Source organism: Ursus maritimus, unplaced genomic scaffold (genome assembly GCF_017311325.1).
Source record: "Ursus maritimus isolate PB19 unplaced genomic scaffold, ASM1731132v1 scaffold_16, whole genome shotgun sequence".
NCBI classification, from domain to species: Eukaryota; Metazoa; Chordata; class Mammalia; order Carnivora; family Ursidae; genus Ursus; species Ursus maritimus.
In genome coordinates, this window is record NW_024424008.1 from 39,161,469 (window position 1) to 39,182,137 (window position 20,669).

Consider the following 20,669-nt stretch of genomic DNA (forward strand, 5'->3'; position numbering starts at 1 on the left):
CCCCTATAAGTTTCTTTTAACTACTGGTTTACTGTCTATCTTTTCCCAGCAGACAATGAATTCCTTGAAAGCTGGGTCTTGGTCTTTATCTCTTTATTCTCATATCTTTTATATCTCTCCTTATACAGGAGGCTAGGCTATAGCAAATGGTCAATAAATATCTACGCAGTTAAGAACTATAATGAACCTCCTAGATCCATATATGTACAGATTCGTAATCGATCACCTTTCTACGTGCTTTGTGGAAAATATTCGTGACTATTTGTCCTCAACTGGGTTGGGAGAGGTTAATAGAATGAATCGGTTATGGAGCTCTTTTTTTTTTTTTTTTTTAAGATTTTATTTATTTATTTGACAGAGAGAGAGACAGCCAGTGAGAGAGGGAACACAGGCAGGGGGAGTGGGAGAGGAAGAAGCAGGCTCCCAGCGGAGCAGGAGCCCGATGTGGGGCTCGATCCCAGGACTCTGGGATCACGCCCTGAGCCAAAGGCAGATGCTTAACTAACGGAGGACTGAGCCACCCAGGCGCCCCTGTTATGGAGCTCTTTTAAGTTATTTTAAACATTCAACATACCCCCCTCCCCCTGGAGGGGGGGACATTGTCATGAATTATCTTGTTATATTTAGATTTGGCAGGTCATTGTTGATTGTATCTGCTCCTCTGTTTTTATCTTCACTGGTTTGTTCTGGCCTGACTCTAAGTAATTAGAAAACAGTATGTAAATTTAAATTAAGACTCATAAGTGGCAGGGATATTGGGATTTCCCAGGGGAAGACTCTTTCCCAGGAGGTCTCAAAGAGTAGCAGGGTAGTCTGGTGGCCTCAAAACCTGATTTTTACCCGCTCAAAGCATACTGAGAGCTTACCCATTTCTTAGCACACAAACTCACATTAACTAGACTTAGGAGAGATGTGTAAATCCAGAGTAACACTATTGTCAGTGAAGACAATAACTGATGTAAAACAGAATAGTCTCGTTAACATAATCAATGAAATTTTTACTCCCTGTGGGACCCATTGACTCTTTACCTTTTTTTGGCCAGGAACTCATTTGAGAACTTGATTATAGCCAAGGATATTCCCCTCCTCCTGCCATAACACACACACACACACAAATTTAATGTACATTTTCCGGGGTTCATAGAATCTCTAAAGCCTACCTGTGGACCACCTAGTAGACCATGGACCCTAGGTTGAGAACGAGCCTCCTCCTGCTAGAGAAAGACCCACATGGGAAACCAAATCCTAACCAGAGATTGATGAGTGTGGACTCTGAGCACATGGCCCTAGGGAAATCAAATGGGTATTTGCCTATGGCTTTTTTTCTGGACAGTGCTTGGAAAGGCCACTGTCTGGGTTTTCTTCTGTGACTTCTTTTTTTCTTAGCCTATCTAGCAGATCGATTACCCTGCCAAGGGACATATTCTTTCTTTAAAAACATTAACTTAAGGAGATAGCTAGCTCCAGGTCTGTGAAGTTTTCATGATCAGAGGAAAAATAATGACAATGCCTGTTTTCATAAAGCTAAATGGATTCAATGCGAGGGACTTTATTCTAAGGTTGTATTCTTCTTATACTTTTGAGTCTTAAAATTTCTCTCATTTGACAGTAGCATCTTAAAAATAACGTTACTTGGCAAAATAAAATTTGGCAATACTTATTATTACTTTAATTTGCTGGTCTATGAAATTCTGAAGTCTAGGAACCACTGATCTTGACTCCCTGTCTTGGGAGCCATTCTGTCTCTTTAAGGAAACTTTATCTCTTCTGTGATCTAGTTTGTATTACTCTTTTTTTTTTTTTAAGATTTTATTTATTTATTTATTTATTTATTTATTTATTTATNNTTGACAGAGATAGAGACAGCCAGCGAGAGAGGGAACACAAGCAGGGGGAGTGGGAGAGAAAGAAGCAGGCTCATAGCGGAGGAGCCTGATGTGGGACTCGATCCCATAACGCCGGGATCACGCCCTGAGCTGAAGGCAGACGCTTAACCGCTGTGCCACCCAGGCGCCCCAAGTTTGTATTACTCTTAAATATTAATTGACAGCAATCTTATTTTATGACTATCTAAATTCTTTTTTTTTTTTTTAATGATTTTTTATTATATTATGTTAGTCACCATACAGTACATCCCCGGTTTCCGATGTAAGGCTCGATGATTCATTAGTTGTGTATGACTATCTAAATTCTTAGGAGCGGTACAATAGCCCACATTTCTTTTGCCACAGAGGTCACTATTGTCATGCAAATTTCTGTATCTGAAGCGCTTGACTAGATCCTTTGGTAGAACACCTGATGCGGTCCCTTAAATTACCTTTGTAGTCTCTTGCTCTGATCCATCCCCTCGAAGGTACTCACATCGTTGCCTATTTTGGTGTCACCTTGTAATGTTTCCTTTCATATTCCTTCTTTCTCTCTCCACCAAGAACCTCCCCCACTCCTTTAGACTTCAGATTTCTAAGATCTTTTTTTATTCTAGGGTCATTATGTGTTATCAGAAAGTCAACCAGAATTGGAAGAAAAGCAAGGTTCCGCTCTCTCCGCGGGAGTCCAGGTTCAGCCAGCTACACACAGTGACTTGGACCCCCAGACCACCAGCCAACAGCAGCCCACACAGTACATCATCACGACCACCACCAACGGGAATGGGAGCAGCGAAGTGCATATCACCAAACCTTAACTTCTACCCTTGAGCTTGAATCCAGCAGTCACATCATGTCTTTTCTCATCCATAAGTCTGAAAGCTTCCAACACTTGGAACTCCTTTTTTAAGATTTATCATTCACTCAAGAATTTGGAAACCACCGTTTTGACACTCTACGCACACTGGGGCTCCTTTTATCAAGGTCATCTTTACCAAATTGACTCTTCAAACCCTAGGAGCTCCTGCCATGGAATGGAGATCTTTCAGGGGAAAGTGGATTTCAAGGTGGAGAAACTTCGCCTTACTCTTGAGTTGGTTTTTTAACACATTGCTAGGCCTTACTTTTCCTTTGTGGAAATACTAAGTGGTGTATCACGTTTGTACCAAAGGTGGAGAAAGGATGTGCCAAGTCCATGGCCACTGGACTTCTTCATTCCAAGCCACGGTACCGGAGGAGAGGGGCATTTTATTCGGTCAGAACTGCTTCATCTTCTGATTTTGCATTTTCAGTAATTTAACAAGGGGAGCCTATTGAATACGAAAATAAAGATGATGAAACAGAGGTTTGACAGTGATGTTCTGAAGGAAAAACCATCGTCTAGATTTTTCTTATTGCTGATTTAAAACAACCACAACAACAACTTGCCTCTTTGGGAAAACTGTTGTCGGGCTACTATTGGTAGTACTTTGCACAGATGCTGGCCTTCAGCCACTGAGGCCAAAACCTCCTGTTCTGATTAATCTTACTTTATTACCCCACAACGGTAGATTCCCTGTAAGAGAAAAGGTTTGTTGGATGTCAGCAGAATTTAAACTCCTACATTAAAGCTTTGCCTCCCATTCTCTGGTTGTGGTGTATTAAGAAGGTGGTGTTTGAGGTCTTGGTACCCAGAAAAATTACTAAGATAATTACATAGTGATAAAGTGAAAAGCACTGAAACCTTGTCCTGCCTTGCAGGACCCATCTACCATTCATTGGTACAGGATAAATTCCTTGTTCTTATCAGGTGTACATTTGACTCTCACATCATTCAGTGTATTTTAGTACTTCTCATGCTGTCTTAAAATGAACATTCTTTCAGGTTGGATGGAAAGTTGGCCCTCCTTATTTTTTTTAACACTTTTAACTTATACATATTGTAACTCACCTGGACCTTTTGGAAAGATGACCAACTTAGAATAAGAATGTGGGGACCATTTATATGTCAAGGTAATTATAAGGGATGTGGAAGAAATCCAGTCTTTATGCATCTTATACTGTCATTTGGGAGGAAAAAAAATCTGCCTCAGCGATAGTTTTTCTTAAATGTGTTCCTGTTTGCTGTCTTCTTGGCTATGAATTCAATGGGGAAAAAATATTTCCCTCCTTTTTACTGTGCATTCCAATTGTATACATAAAACACTGCAGAAATCAGTTTGTATTTTAACAACTTTTTGTGACATTACTAACACATTTTTAGAGTAATTATCGTGTGATGGAACTTATTACTCCCAAACAGAAAGACCTAAGTTCAATTTCAAATGAAGTTAACTAATCTATTTTATTTACATATCTGGGTAAAAACTGGTTCTATAAACTAAAAAAGTATAGTAGCTTCTTTATGGTAAAGACACCTTTTTGAAAAAGAAATGATTCTGTTGAAATAACTTTACTAATATGTACATTTTGCACTTTATTTTTGAGACCTCATTTATTTAGTTATCCCTGAAAATCTGGGCACTAAGAGAACTTGAGAAAATTACTTGATAAATGTGTAGAGACTAGGGATGGACTCTATCTTTGGTAACAAAGAAATAATGGTGATGTTTTCAATAGAAAATATTGACCCTGAGTCACAAAACAGAGACTCTGGGTTCCAAAGTCCCACAATGTAATGATTGTAAATATCCCAGTGTCCAGTCTAGAAAGACTTGCTAGGTGAAGAATATTAGACTTTGCTAAAGGTCCAGTTTAATTTTTACACCTTAAATTTGTCCCTATTGGGTCCTTTTAAATTTGAACCAGAAAGGTACCTCCCCTTCCTTCAGGAATAACTTCTTGATTAAAAGAGAAAACTATCACTGAATGGAATGTTCATTTTACGCCGGTTATTTCAAGTTGTTAAAATACACAGAAGAAAATAGTTTGGAAGGACTCTATTTCTTTCTCAGCCAAGTTTTTTTCTTTTTCTCTTTTTGTACTTATATGTGGAATAAGCAAAGGATCTAAAACTAAGTTGTGTATTATCAACCAGAGATGCAGGTGGCAGTCAAGCCAAACAACACTTCTTTAAGATCAGGTATTCTGCACGTCCGTTCCAAGTTAACAGATTTTCAAAAGGACTTGGATTTGAAGAGATGGTGGCTTATAAGCCATCTGAAGACCAATATGGAAAAAAAAAGTATGTAGCCAATGTTTGTATTGTGGCCTCTCTTAGGACATATTGGCACTCTAGACTTCAATCAGTGCGGTGTGGAGATTTTGGAGTAGGTTACATACAGATTTTACATTTTTATTGTTTGATTTGTGCCCGCATAAATAGACATTTCATCATGTAAAATTCCTACTCTGGAAAAACCTATTGTTTTGATCTTCTTGAATTGTTTTTTGATTTGGAGTTATCCTTTCAAAAAAAAACTCAAGATATCTAGGGCTAAAAAGCACTTCATGAGATGCTAAAGCTGACCCACAGGTTGAAACTATTGACCCTATCCTGTTATTTAAATGTGAACATTTATTGTACATTCAGTGAGTTATAGTGTTAATAGTCTTGTGCTACTCAGCAGGTGTAAAAATTAATAAATATTTTTTTTTAATAAACATCTTCCTTGTTTGTATGTGTGAAGCTACAAGAACTACTGAGATTGTTAATTTTTTTTAAAAAAAGATATTTATTTATTTTAGAACGTGGGTGCATGAGCTGGGAGGGGGGAGGGGCAGAGGGAAAGAATCTCAAGCTGACTCCTCCCTGAATGGCGGCCCTGGTGGGGCTCTATCTCACAACCCTGAAATCTGACCTGAGCTGAAATCAAGAGTAATCGCTTAACCGAATGAGCCACCCAGGCACCCCAATTTTTTTTTGACTCTGGTTCACGCTGGCCTCGTCAGAGACACAATGTAAGGGAACTCAGGATTGACAACTGTGGAATGGTGGTCCCCTGCCCTTTTATTATTATTTATTTTTTTAAAGATTTTATTTATTTATTTGACAGAGAGAGACAGCCAGCGAGAGAGGGAACACAAGCAGGGGGAATGGGAGAGGAAGAAGCAGGCTTTCGAGCAGGGAGCCCGATGCGGGGGCTCCATGTGGGGCTCCATGCGGGGATCGCTCCCAGGACCCTGGGATCACGCTCTGAGCCGAAGGCAGAAGCTTAACGACTGAGCCACCCAGGCACCCCAACCCGTCCTTTTAGTTGGTGGTTTCTAATTCAAGAGCCTCCCCATGGTCTAACAGGCAAGAACTAAGGGCAGGTGGGCAGCCAGCAGGAGAGCAAAGATGGGCTTTCTTTAGAAACCATTTTCCAACAAGGGAGGAGCATTAGTTTGGCCTGCCAGCTTCCCAGATGTGCTTCCATCCGTCCAGACCTGATGATGAGACGTCTCTGCACGACTGGTGGGAGAAGCTGTGTACTAAGTAGTCTGAAACTTTTCCAAATAAGACCCAGTGAATAAGAAAGGGAACCTAGATTCTTAACAAGAGGAACGTTATCGAGTTTGATTTTAACTGTATTTCTTCGATGTGTGGATACTTTCTTTCCGAACGTCAGGGGCCCAGGGACAGGAGGAAGATACGGGAATACGCAGGGGCACGGGCTCGGGGTCTGTGTTTTCCTCCCTGAAACTCAAGAAACTGCAGTTTTCTCAGCTGTAACATGGGAATAGTGTCTAAGAGCACACAGGTGTAGTACAAAGATATGGGCTAGAAAGTGCTTAGCATAGTGCCTGGTACAGCGTATGTTCTCTGCAGGCTAATAAAATTGCATTCACTCATTCATGGGCCTCAGTTTGCAACCAGGGAAAGACTACAGACACTCTTCCGAAGAAGCTCCTATGGCAGGTGAGACCAACAGGCCGCGTGCAAACTGCAACCCAAACCTATCAGCGCGGGCTTGCACCGCCCCAGGCCCCGCCCCGCGCGGCCCCGCCCCCGGCACCCTCCAGGCCCCGCCCCACGCAACCCCGCCCCTTCCGCCGCCCGAGCCCGGAGCGTGCACGCACCGAGACGCCTTGCGGGAGCGAGCGCGTCCGGGAGCCCGCGGGCCGAGAAGCGCTGCGGGTTGGGAGACCCGCGCCTGCGGCTCAGGTGAGGGCGGGCCCAGTACGGCGAAAGGGTTAAAGTGTAGCCCGGGAGCGGAGGGAGGGAGCGGCTGGGTCTCCGAGGGTCGCTGCACCTGTGGGCCTGGGGCAGGGGAGCGGGCGTGTTGGGAGCCGGGCGGCCGGGTGGGTGGGGGTTAGGGTTAGGCACGGTGTGGGGGAGGGGCCGTGGGCGCAGAGGTGCAGTTTAGAGGGGCGGTACCCGGCCCTTGGGCAGGGCGGGGTTGGCTGGGGAGGGGTTTAGCTGCAGGGGCGGTGGATTTGGAGCGGGCGTTTGCTCCGGAAGCAGCCCAGGGTTTAGCTTCTGCGTTGGGGAGGGTCCAGGAGGCAAGGATAGCCCCGGTGCAGAGGAAAGGCCATTGGGAGACACTTTCCTTGTCTAGTACGGAGGTCCAGGACGCCGCAAGACGTAGAAATCCTTGGCTTCCGGGGTTCCAGTCCTCTGGCAGCTCCCTGCTTTTTGTATTTTGAGATCCTATTCTAGCAGGGCAAATGTTGCCACTCGAATAGATTAAATTTAGCTACACATCCATCGTAGTTGAAGAAACTTGTGAACAAGTTGTGAAACGGACGATCCTCTTAAGAGTCAGGTAGAACCCTGGCTTTGCAGCTAACTATCCTGTTCTATGTCAGTTTTGTAGAGACTACCTTGCTCTAAAGCATCAGGTTGCTTCTGCCAGTTTTTCTATTTTAAAGTTTTGTTAAACTTATGCGCCATGTGCTTTCTCACCTGCTTCAGTTATTTAGGCACCAAGAATGTTCAGGATGTTGTAATTTCCATGTATTGAACGGTGATGGAGCACAATTGTTTGGAGACCATCTGCTTTGTCCAACACAGATCTTCCTGCAGTATCTTTACATAAATCCGAAATCTCTAAAAGATTACTTGAAATAATTTGTGGGAAGATGCTTATTTTAGTAGTAATATTACAGCTCTGCTTTCTTATCATTTAAGAGTTTTGGAGTCAGAAGTCATTATGTTACTATGTTTATATGACTGCATTAAGTCATATAAATTGTCATCCATCTGGAGAATTATTTATTGTAGGATTCCAAGATTGAAAATAACAGTACAGAGGACCTGGTACAACTCCCCTTTGTCTTAGAAATAAGGAAATTGACACCTTGCAAGGTAAGATTTGCCTAAGGTGACTGAGATTAGGCTAGAAGTTTGGCATTTTGACTGTTAGTCTGTTTTTTTTTTTCTTTCCATTTTATTGTGCTTGTTAGTCCATTTGGTAGGAATAGGAGATAGAATTGATTTAGCAAATGTTTGTAGAGTGATTAAGTTCATGCTCGCTGTGGTCCTATTAGTTTTGTTCAATCCTGTGGCCTCAACTTTACAGCTGATTCTAGCCATTACCCGAACAAGATGCTTTCTGAAGATTTTTTTTTAAAGATTTGTTCATTTATTTGAGAGAGAGAACACAAGCAGGAGGAGCAGTGGGAGAGGGAGAATCTTGGGCAGACTCCCCACTGAGCATGGAGCCCGACATGGGGCTGGACCTCACGAGCCTGAGATCACAACCTGAGCCAAAACAGAAGAGTTGGACGCTTAACTGACTGCACCCGCCAGGCACCCCTCTGAAGCTGTTATGATATGTACATTTCTAAAGATGACCAGCCATGTTCACTTATTACAGGAAGGAGAAAAATACATTATATTTACATGGTTATAAATATCAGATGGACCTTGAGTTGGCAGATTGGCTATTAAGTTTACTGGCTGTTGTGGTCAGGTGCTTGGAGACCCCAGAGTTTATGTGGACTAAAGTCATATAAACATGCTCCCCTTTCACAATTGCAATTGAGAGTTTATACAGGAGGGGTAGTGTTAGGAACGTGTGTTTTGTAGTCAGACATACCTGAGTTTCATTCATTCATTACCCCTGAGATTGGGCAAGTTATTTGTCTACTTTGACCCTCAGTTTTAATATCCGTAGGATAGATATGATGACCCTGTCTTGCACAGTTGTAGGAATTAAATGAGATGCATGAAAGGCCTGGCACTTAATAGGCTCTCACTGAATAATTTATTGTTAGTGTCTGAGCTTTACTAGTCTATATGGTTGATTTTTCTTCCTGAAAGCATAACAAAGAATTACTAAAAAAAAAAACCCCAATAACTGTTAAAGAAATTATTTTTTAAAGATTTTATATATTTGAGAGAGAGCATGAGCATGCCAGGGGCAGAGGTAGTGGAAGAGGGAGAAGCAAGCTCCCAACTGAGCAGGGAGCCTGACACAGGGCTTGATCCCAGGACCTGGAGATCATAACCTGAGCTGAAAGCAGATGCTTTAACCGACTGAGCCACCCAGGCGCCCTGAGAAATCATTTTATGGTAGAGAGATTATTGGCCTGAGAAGTCTTAAGTTATGATTATCATTTAATTGCTAAGTCTCACTTTGCTCAAGTGTAGAACGAAGGTGTAAGAAATTCTGTAGATTTGGGAGTTAATTGTAGAAGCATTCTGAGCAACAAGAGACCTACTAGAAAAGATTTGAAGATTGAGATAAGAATGCAGTGGTAGAAGAGAGAAGAGGTGTGTAGCTGTAGTTAGGGTAGGAGAATAAAGTATAAAACTGGAGTCGAGTTTGGCTATTTTCTGGGCCAGAATATTTTTTGAAGGAGCGTTAGTATCAACCAGACCCCTGGGATTCCGGCCTTTCTGTCTGGAGGTGTGACTGCATATATTTGTCTAGATTATCTGTGGAACATAAACAATGGATTCCTTGGACCATATGCTGACGGATCCCCTGGAACTGGGTCCATGTGGAGATGGCCATGGCACACGTATTATGGAGGACTGCCTCCTGGGGGGCACCAGGGTTAGTCTGCCTGAGGACCTTCTGGAGGATGTAAGTAGTAGCAGCGCCACCATCTCTTTGTCACCTTGCCCGTAACCACTATTCTAAACGTTTTCCTCACTACAAGTTTTCAGTCTTTTGTGCTCCTCTTGGTTTCATTTTCTACGTTGCAACCAGAGTGATATCCCTCTCTCTCTTTTTTAATGTAAATTCTTTAATACTGTGATTAGAGAAGAAACTCTAAGCTAGATATTTAAGCCCTATTTTTAGCCAGATAATTTTGAGCAGTTAACAAGAAATTATGTATTTTAAGGACAAAATTATGGATGTGTTTACGTTAAATTGGTTATCCACATTGTGGATCGTGAAACAAAACCCAGGCATATCTGTCCATAAAGTAACCCTCTAGTCAGTTAGTAGTCCGTGTCCTGGGCTGGGATATCAGTGTGCTTTTGGCCCCTTTCCCAGGCAGGCTGTGTAGTCATCATCATCATTAAGGTGACTACCACTTATGAAGTGCTTATTATGTGCAAGACGTTGTGTATGCCAAAAAATGTATTGAGTTATCTCGTTTATTTTGCCATGTTTCACATATACAGATAGGTGTAGAGTGTCATATAGCAAGCATTCATTTGTGCATCCAGTTTTAGGGGAGAATTGCATTTAGTCATATCTGGTTCAGATTTTTTTCTTTCCTCATATATCAAACATTGTAGATAAAATTAAAGCCACCATTTATGCTCTCTGCCACCTGAAGTAAGAGCTACTGAAGTTGACATACATATCCTTCCCATCCACGTTTTCTTTGCACATTCTTTCAGATGAATCTCTTTATGTTACTCGTTTAGTCAGCAAACATTCGTTTTAGCAAGTACCTACTTTGTGGCAGACACAGATACAGGAATAAAGTGGTGTGCAAAAAAGATTTTCAGGGGAAGATCCTGGACACTCAGGTGCTTTCATACATGCATGCAGGAGACGCCTGGTAAGTGGTGAGATTTCTGGGCTGTCTCCTGCTTACACCGTCTGATGGCTCTCTCTCGTCCTTAGGATCATATCACAGTACTTAACATGGTTATAGATCCCTTGCTCCTCTTTCTTCCGTGTGCTGCTCCTTCCCTCTCTCCGTGTCCCTGCACTAGTTCTACATTACCTCAACTCTCTTCAGTATTAAAAAAGTGAACTGTCTCACACATAAGGAGGATATAAAATTGGTATATATATAGTACGTATACATTTTAAACAGCAATAAAACAATCATGTAGCTACTACTTGGGTTAAGAAGTAAAATGCTACCAATACCATTCAAGCTCCCATAAGTAATTGCTATCCTTTCTTTCATATTAATTATTCTTCTGTTTTTATGGTTTTGCTCTGTGGATTTTTAAATTTTTATGTATCTTTAATCTCTCTGCCCAACGTGGGACTTGAGCTCATGACCTGCATGGTCTACCGACTGAGCCAGCCGGAAGCCCCTGCTCTGTGGATTTTCAACTCTCCTTCACTTTTTTTTCTTTTCTTTTTTTATCCCTTAACTGCCTTAAATGTCACTTCCTCTGGTAGGTGTTCTCTGACACCTTGGGTCTGGGACATGTGCTTCTCCTGTGTGCTTCTGTGCACAACAGCGCTTCTTAAGCCACATTGTAATTCCTTGTTTGTTTCCCCCTGGGACAGTGTGCATACCAGTCTAGCTTAGTACTCAGCACGTAAAGATATACCGTATATAATTGAACTGAGATTCAACTCCATCCTGCTGCTTGTCGCTCTTCACAGGCGACTCAGCTCCTCATGCTCTCTCTCCCATGTTCACTTTTTCCTGCCCCTCATCTGAAGCTGAATTCAGTTGTCCATCATACCCCTTGTTGGTAGAAATGGTTTCCAAATGAGATTCTCTCTACTGAGATTGTTTTTCCTTTGGATTATTATTTACTGTTGGGTATAAGATAGTGGTTTATATGTAGTCATTAATCTGTAAGATTTGAGAATTGAATAAAGATCAATGACTTTTTTTTTCTTTTTAGAGATTTTATTGATTTATTTGTCAGCGGAGGGAAGAGAGAGAGAGAGAGAGCGAGTGCACACACAAGCAGGGGGAGTGGCAGGCAGAGGGAGAAGCAGACTCCCCACTAAGCAGGGAGCCTGCCAATGCGGGGCTTGATCCCAGCACCCTGGGATCATGACCTGAGCTGAAGGCAGGCGCTTAACCGACTGAGCCCACCAGGCATCCCAATGACATGTTGGTTTAAACAAACTTAAAAATTTGGATGTAGTGATGGTCGCACAACAGTGTGAATGTACTTAATATCACTGTACACTTAAAAATGTACCCTTGAAAATGGATAAAATGGTAAATTTTATGTTATGTGTATTTTTACCACTCACAGAAAAACTTAAAAGCTTGTTTTTCTCGTTTACTTTTTTCCTAATTGTCCTAGCCTGAGATATTCTTTGATGTAGTCAGCCTCTCAACATGGCAAGAGGTTTTGAGTGACTCTCAACGTGAACACCTCCAGCAGTTTCTGCCTCACTTTCCTGAAGACAGTTTTGAGCAGCAAAACCAGCTCATCCTAGCCCTGTTCAGTGGGGAGAACTTCCGCTTTGGGAACCCTCTGCACATTGCCCAGAAGNCGAGGTACGTAGCAGTTTGGCATTCTTTTTTTGACAGGAGTGGAAGAGTAGGAACGTGTTCACTTATGCGAGTACTCCTTTCTTCATTTGTTGTATTTGTTTTCATGTACTGACGCTGATTCAGAGACTAATTGTGTGCAACACTTTGCCTAGGCTATTCTTTTTTTTTCCATAAAAATTTTTAACTTACACAGGAAATACATCAATCATAAATGATTTATTGTAAAATGAACTTAACTGTGTAACCACCACCCAGATCAAGAAATAAAACATTACTAGTGTCTTATAGGCACCCTTTATGACTAGTCTTTAAAAAAAATTTCAAAAAATAAATTTCAAAACGGTTTATCATTTGCTTTATCACATGTACGTATGTGTATACGTGTATTTGTGTGTCACACATACATAACACTTTTTGCAGAAAACGTGATACTTTTCTGTCAGACACTTCAGCATGTACGTATCTCTTAACAAGGACATTCTACCATGTAATCACAGTCCTGTTATCACACTCAAATTTTATACTGTGCGAATGTCATAGAATATCTCATATTCAAATGTCGTCAGTTGTTCCCTAAGTCTCCTTTGCGGTGTCCTTTTATTTTTTATTTTTTCCTTTTAAATTCAGGGTCTATTCAAGTTCATGCATTGTGTTTGGATTTCATGTCTCTTGGCTCCCTGAACCTAGGGCCCTCTGCCTTTTTTTCTTTGTCCTTCAAAAACAATGACTTCTTTTTTTAAGTGTAATTGACATGCAATATTATATTATTTTCTGGTGTACCTCCTGATTCTCTATGTATATTCTGAAGTGATTGCTGTGATACATCTAGCTACCATCTGTCACCGTACAAGTTGTTCCGTATTATTAACTATATTCCCTGTGTTGTACATTGTATCCTTTTATAACTGGAAGTCTATAGCTTTTAATCCCCTTCTCCTATTTTGCTTATCCCAATCCCCACCCCCGAACACAAGGCGCAATCATCACATTGTTCTCTGTATCTGTGAGTCTATTTCTGTTTCGTGGGTTGTTCATTTGTTTTGTTTTTCAGATTGTACATATAAGTAAAATCAGGATATTTGTCTTTCTCTGACTTATTTCAGTAAGCATAATATCCTCTGGGTCCATCCATTTGTCTCAAATGGCAAGATTTCATTTTTTAGGCTGAGTTGTATTCTATTATATATATATAAACCCTTTATATATATAGTCACTTTCACCCATTCATCTGTCGATGGACACTTAAGTTGCTTCCACGGCTTGTCTCGTGTACATCATCTTGCAGTGAACGTAGGGATGCATACACACTTTTTGAATTAGTGTTGTCAGTTTCTTCAGATAAATACCCAGAAGTGGAATTCCTGAATGGTAGTTCTGTTTTTAATTTTTTAAGGAACTCCATACTGTTTTCCATAGTGGCTGCACCATTTTGCATTCTCAACAGCTGTGCACAAGGGTTCCATTTTCTCCACATCCTTGTCAACACTTGTTATTTCTTGTCTTTTTGATAATAACCATTCTCACAGGTATAAGGCGATATCTTGTGGTTTTGATTTGCAGTTCCCTGGTGATTAGTGATGTTGAGCATCTTTTCATGTGTCTGTCTGCATCTGTAGATCTTCTTTGAAGAAATGTTTATTTATATCCTCTGCTCATTTTTAATTGGCTTATTTGTTTTTTTTTGGTGTTGAGTTGGATTTCTTTATATAATTTAGATACTAACCCCTTATTGGATATGTCACTTGCAGATATGTTCTCCCATTCAGCAGGTTGCTTTTTTGTTTTGTTGATGGTTTTCTTTGCTTTCCTTTGTTTTCTAGTTTGATGTAGTTCCATTTGGTTTGGTTTATGTTTTGTTTTGTTTTGTTTTGCTTTTATTGCCCTTGCTTGAGGAGAGAGATCCAAAAAAATATTGCTAAGACTGATGTCCCAAGAGTTTACTGCCTGTGTTTTTATTCTAGGAGTTTTAGGATTTTCAGCCTTAAATTAAATTTTTTTTTTAAGATTTTATTATTTATTTGAGAGAGCGAGCAAAGACAAGCGGGGAGGTGAGGGGGAGAGGGAGAAGCAGACTCCCTGCTGAGTGGGGAGCCCAATGTGGGGCTTCATCCCAGGACTCCGAGATCATGACGTAAGCCAAAGGCAGGCACTTAACTGACTGAGCCATGCAGGCCCCCCTACATTTAAGTTTTTAGTGATTTTTTTTTTTTTAAGAATTTACTTATTTATTTGATAGAGCAAGGGAGCATAAGCAAGGGGAGCAGCAGAGGGAGAGGGAGAAGCAGGCTCCCCATTGAGCAGGGAGCCTGGATGCAGGGCTAGATCCCAGGATCCTAGGATCATGACCTGAGCCGAAGGCAGAAGCTTAACCAACTGAGCCACCCAGGTGCCCCTTACGTTTAAGTTTTTAAACCATTTTGAGTTTATTTTTGTGTACGGTGTAAGAAAGCGGTCCAGTTTAATCTTTTGCATTTAGCTGTCCAGTTTTCCCAGCACGATTTATTGAAGAGACTCTTTCCCCTATTGTATATTCTTGTCTCCTTTGTTGTAAATTGATTGATATATAAGTGTAGTTTATTTCGGGACTCTGTTGTGTTCTGTTGATCTGTGTGTCTCTTTGTGCTGGTACCATCATGTTCTGATTACTGTAGCTTTGTAGTGTAGTTTGGAATAAAGGAGCATAATCTCTCCAGCTTGATTTTTTTTTCTTTTTTTTCTTTTTTTAGAAATCTTTTTTTTTTTTTTTAAAGATTTTATTTATTTGACAGAGAGAGACAGCCAGCGAGAAAGGGAACACAAGCAGGGGGAGTGGGAGAGGAAGAAGCAGGCTCCTAGCGGAGGAGCCCGATGTGAGGCTCAATCCCAGAACGCCGGGATCACGCCCTGAGCCGAAGGCAGACGCTTAACGACTGCGCCCAACTTGATTTTCTTTCTCAAGATTGCCTTGGCTGTTTGGGGTCTTTTGTGGTTGCATATAAAACACACCGATATTTTTAAAGAGGCCAGGACACTTGAATTCTAAAATGTCCCGCTTTCTGGGCAGTTGTCTTCTTGTTTTCTCATGATTGAATTTGGGGGGGTGTTAAACATTTTGCCAAGAACTCTAGATGGGAAATGTTACTTCTTTCCCACCATCACCTCAGGACGCACATGATGTCAGTTTTTCCAGTGTTGATAATGATGCGTATGATCGCTTGGTTAAGTGATTTCTGCCAGACATACTGATTATAATAGTACCTTTTTTCCTTCGGAATTAAAAAGGAAAATGTAGGATGATAATTTGGGACCAGGTGATAGTCTTCTTTCCCAAAAGCCTTTGTTTTACTTAGTGGTTTAACATCATTAATGATCTTTGCCCTGAGTCAGTTATTACATTGGGGATTGCAAAATGGTTTGGGGCCACTATTAAGCCACAGTTTCCTCTCTGTTCCATGGAGAGGAGCAGAGGAGGCCTCTTCTCCCCTTTCTGGGGTGACTTTGCTTTGGCAGGAGGCCCTGAAAGTGTAGCTTGTCTCCTTGAGCTTTGTTAAACTGGACAACATGATAGCTCCAAAAACCTGGACGGGACAGGCTTATTGCAAAACTTTTATTACCTCCGCTCGATTCAAACCAGCATTCCTTGCTTTGGTGAGTTACTGGTTTAAAGAGGAATTCCCCTGGATACCTGACGAAGGTTTATTTCCCTGCAGCCAGGGGCCTCAGGCAGGAGTAGACCATCTCTTCCGATAGAGCCTGCCTGCTTTTAGCGGGCTTATGACAGGGACCTTGTGTAATGTTTGCACTGTCTGCTGTGCTGGCACGTTTCCCCTCACAGCAGTACGATGGTCTGTGGAGGATGCAAGCAAGGAATGTCAGGGCAGGAATTCCTGCACGTTTCCTCCGACCGCGGTCATATTTCAATTCTCGTGTGCTGCAGACAGGTGCGTTACCATGCTTGTTCGTCCTCTCAGCTGTCGTTGCATTCCCGTATTCTTTCACCTTTGGTTGTCTTTCCTGACTCTGTTTCAGATGTTCACCTTTTCCTTAAGTTCCACGTGCTTAGCAAACTCTTGCTTCCTGCTTCATAAAGGATCTTCTGTCATAAACCCGCCACTTCCTACTTCCAGCCTACACCCCGGCTCCCTGTATTCATTTCCATTCTGACCTACTTTACTTGTCTCAGAGGAAGAAAGAGTTTTGTTTTCTGTTTAAGATTAACCTCTGCTCTTGATCCTTTCATCTTTTACCTCCTCTGGGACCTCTTTTCCTCAGTTAACCATCCCTTCTGTCCTGTGTATTCGCTCTGTTTCGCTGTCACTCCACTTGCTCTGCTTCAGCCTGTGGATGCGTTCAGGGGTCTCACACTAAAAAAAGTCCTTCACCGTCTCTCCCCTCTGTTGTCCATCATCATTTGCCTTTTTATCTCCAAATTTGTTGAAAGACATCCACAGCTGTCCCTTTCAGTCATTCTGCCCCTCTTCCCTCGTGGCTCTTCCCTTATTACCTCACAGAGAGTGCTCTTACTAATGCCGCCAGTGACCTCTTTTTTCCTTCACCTTTTTTTTTACTTTTAAATTTCAAAGCTACAGAAAGGTCCTAAGACTTTATAACGGACACCCATATACAGTTGACCCTTGAACACCGCAGGTTTGAGGGGTGCCTGCTTCCGACTCAGTCACAAATCCACGTATAACTTTTGACTCCCCCAAAACTTAACTAGTAGCCTAGTATTGACTGGAAGTCTTACTTACAGTAGTCGATTAACACATACTTTACATACTGTGTTTTTTATAATGAAGTCAGCTAGAGTAAAGAAAATGCTAATGAGAAAATCATAAGGAAAGTACGTGTACAGTATGTACTGCAAACAGTCCGCATATAAGTTGGCCCACCTGGTTTAAACTCGTGTTGTTCAAGCGTCAGCTGTACTCTTCACCAGGTCCACCAACTATTAACGTTAACATTTTGCCACACTCAACTCTCATTGTTACTGTACGTATTATTACTGTCATTTTTTTTGCATTTGAGAGGATTGCAGACACTGCACCCCTACATTTTCCACATTAATCTCTGAAGAATAAGAACATTCTCTCGGGGCGCCTGGGTGGCTCAGTTGGTTAAGCGTCTGCCTTCGGCTCAGGTCGTGATCCCAGGGTCCTGGGATCGAGCCCTGTGTTGGGCTCCCTGCTCAGTGGGGAGTCTGCTTCTCCCTCACCCTCTGTGTGCTCTCTCTCAAATAAATAAAATCTTAAAAAAAAAAAAATTTTCTTACATAACCACAAATGATAAGTTCAGAGATACTGTAAATACAGGATTCTTCTGTATTTAAATTCCCTATGTGAATATAGAATGTAACATAGACGTGCTGTTATCTTATAGTCCACATTCACATCTCACCAGTTGTTGCAGTGAGCATTTTTCCTGCTCCATGTCTCTTTAGTGAGCATGTAATTTCCAAAGCAGCAGTGCTTTTTATTTATTTTTTATTTTTATTTTTTAAAGATTTATTTATTTGAGAGAGAGTGAAAGCACATGCGGGGAGAGGGGCAGAGGGAGAGGGAGAATCTCAAGCAGACTGCCTGCTGAGTGCAGAGCCCATCGTGGGGCTCAATCCCATGACCTCGAGATCGTGATTTGAGCTGAAATCCAGAGTTGAACACTTAACTGACTGAGCCACCCGGCCGCCCCCAGCAGATGATTTTTAGTTCTCTACTTGGTCTGTGTACAGCATCTGCAGTCTTTTTTATTTTTATTTATTTATTTATTTTTAGCAAGCTCTACACCCATCATGGGACTCGAACTCATGACCCTGAGATCAAGAGTTGCATGCTCTACTGACTGAGTTAGCCAGGCACCCCTGTAGAGCCCAGCACCTTCTGTCGTGACCACTTTCTTCATCTTGAGACTTCCCTCCACTTTTCATCAGTGACTCTTCCCTGGCGTGGATCTCCTTCCATGTCTTTGACACCCTACCTGCCCCGCAACCCTCTTTCTTTGCTAACCCCTCTTGCACTCATTGTTCCTGTCTGTGTTACTGCCGTTGAGGCACTGTTCTTACCTCTGTACTTGCCTGCTTTCACTCACTGTCTCTTCACTGCTGACTCTTGCCTGGCCTGGCTTGAGCAGCCACCTCCACACTGCTCACAGAGGGAGCTTCTTAAAACCTCACTTCTCACAATATTTAGCAGTTGCCTTCACTTGAAATAAAATTCACTGCCTACAAGGTTCTGTGTGACCTGGCCCCTGTCCACTTATCCTCTTCATCTGGTACTGCTCTGTCCTTTCCTCACTGATAACTAGCCCAGCACTGGCCAGTAGAATGTTACATGAGCCGGGGCACCTGGGTGGCCCAGTTGGTTAGCGTCTGACTCTTGATTTTGGCTCAGGTTGTGATCTCAGGGTCGTAAGATTGAGCCCTGCATTGGCTTTCTGCTCAGCGGCGGGGAGTCTGCTTCTTTCCTTCCCTCTCTGCCCTTCTCCCTGCCCTGCTCTCCTTCTCTCAAATAACTAAATCTTAAAAAAGAAAAAAAAGGAACTATTACACGAACTATGTGTTCAAGTTAAAATATTCCAGTAGTTGGGTTAAGAATGATAAAGGTAGTTAATTTTAATAAGATATTTTGATTTATTATAATAAATAATTTCAGTAATATCTTCTTTAATACATATAAAATATTGTTTTAACAGAGGTGCGGCATTTAATGGCTTTCAAAAAGTGGGGGAAACTAAAGACCAAAGGAACGTAATTTCAAAGAAGTGCAGAGGCAAAAAAGATACTAATTTTTATATATCAAACAGCATCAGTCGCATTCAACTCTGGGCCCGTTTCTTGAAGGTTACATTTCCTATTGACCTGCAGCAGGCAGCACAGATGGTGGGAAAGACCTTGGACTCCGGAGCTGGACTCCCTGGGTTCAAACCTGCTTTCCCCTTGTGCTAACTGTGTGACCTTGGACAAGTTATTTAACTTCTCTGTGCCTCAGTTTCTTCATCTGTAAAATGAGGATTTAGTAGCTCCTTTTATGGGGCTGTTATGAAGATTAAATGAGTTTAGCTTAGCTTTCTAAGATTAGCTTTTCAATCTTTCCTCTCAGTTTTCATCATGGTCTATCTGCTCAAATCTAATATGTCCAAAATGGACTTCCCTTCGAACTTTTTATCTCAGGCAATGATGTCAATTGCTCATGTCCAGTGATCAGGGTACCGTGCTCAGTTGACCTCCCCATGGCCCCCATCCTTCCCCAGCATCTGAAACTATCAGCTGGTTTAATCTTTCTCCCTCAGAAATATATCTCAAGTCTCTCTACTTCTGTTCATGTAACCACTATTTTACTTACTAGTCAGGTAATATGTGCCAGACATTCTTCAAGGTTCTGGAAATATGGTAATGATCTTACATTCTCATAGGGAAAAACAGATGATGAACAAGGAAATACTTATGGGCATTAAGTACTTCCAAGAATGAGGAGAGGGTAATGGGACTAGAATGATGGGAAGGAGCCGTTTTAGACATGGTAGTTGGCCAAGGCTCCTCTGATGAGATGATATCAGGACAGGGACTTAATGAGGGTAGGAAAAGCAAGCCGTGAAAATACTGGGTGTTAGTAGGAAGCCTTGAAGGTAGAGGGAACTTTAAGTACAAAGGCCTTGAGAGAGTAGGCTACGTAGCCTACAGCATGGAGGCCAGTGGGGCTGGGGTAGAGCGAGCAAATAGGAGACTGCTGAAGATGAGGCCAGAGTAAGCCGAGGACAGATCATGAAGGGCCTTTTAGGCCATCTTTCGGACCTAGGCTTTTATTCTGAGGAGGGAAGCTGCCATCCTCTCTCACCTGGACCCCCTGCAGGAGTTTTCCTTCTTTCTCTCTTGCTCCCTGATATGTCCTCCTCCTGCTTTAAACCCGCCAAATTATTTCCGTTGCACCTAGGATAAAATCCAGCTCCACCCATGACCTACAGGTTTCTGTGTGGTTGGGACTCTGCCTCGCCTTCCCAGGGCGTCGCACGCTCCCTCAGCTGCAGCCTACTCTGCTTAGTCATACAGACATTTCCTCAAGGTTTGGGACGTGCGGAGTTCTTGCTTGCTTCAGATCCTGCTGTATATACCACAGGCCGTTCCTCCTGCCTTTTCCCCATTTTTACTTCTTATTTTTAAATTCCCATTGATTTTCCTCCTAGTTTTCTGTTTTGAAAATTTTCAAACATACAGAAAAGTTGGGAAGTAGTATAACAAACGTCTGTATCTTTTACCAGTATTTATCAGTTGTTAACATTTTGCCATAATTGCTTTAATCAGGCTTCATTTTATGCTTTGTT

General features: G+C 42.0%; 2 protein-coding genes across 2 annotated transcripts in view; both read left to right on the forward strand.

The window, feature by feature from the left end:
• PRDM10 (PR/SET domain 10) overlaps positions 1-5,447 on the forward strand; it is a 96,844-nt gene extending 91,397 nt beyond the window's left edge. Inside the window, exon 22 of the mRNA XM_040631033.1 lies at positions 2,483-5,447. Within this exon, the coding sequence (XP_040486967.1) occupies positions 2,483-2,683 (201 nt within the window). The 3' untranslated portion in view covers positions 2,684-5,447. The remainder of the gene's footprint in view (positions 1-2,482) is intronic.
• A 1,363-nt stretch (positions 5,448-6,810) lies between these two features.
• Positions 6,811-20,669, forward strand: part of NFRKB (nuclear factor related to kappaB binding protein) — a 37,457-nt gene continuing 23,598 nt past the window's right edge. Inside the window, exons 1-5 of the mRNA XM_040631034.1 lie at positions 6,811-6,930; positions 7,990-8,073; positions 9,644-9,799; positions 12,184-12,375; positions 16,095-16,103. Of these exons, the coding sequence (XP_040486968.1) occupies positions 9,665-9,799; positions 12,184-12,375; positions 16,095-16,103 (336 nt within the window). The 5' untranslated portion in view covers positions 6,811-6,930; positions 7,990-8,073; positions 9,644-9,664. The remainder of the gene's footprint in view (positions 6,931-7,989; positions 8,074-9,643; positions 9,800-12,183; positions 12,376-16,094; positions 16,104-20,669) is intronic.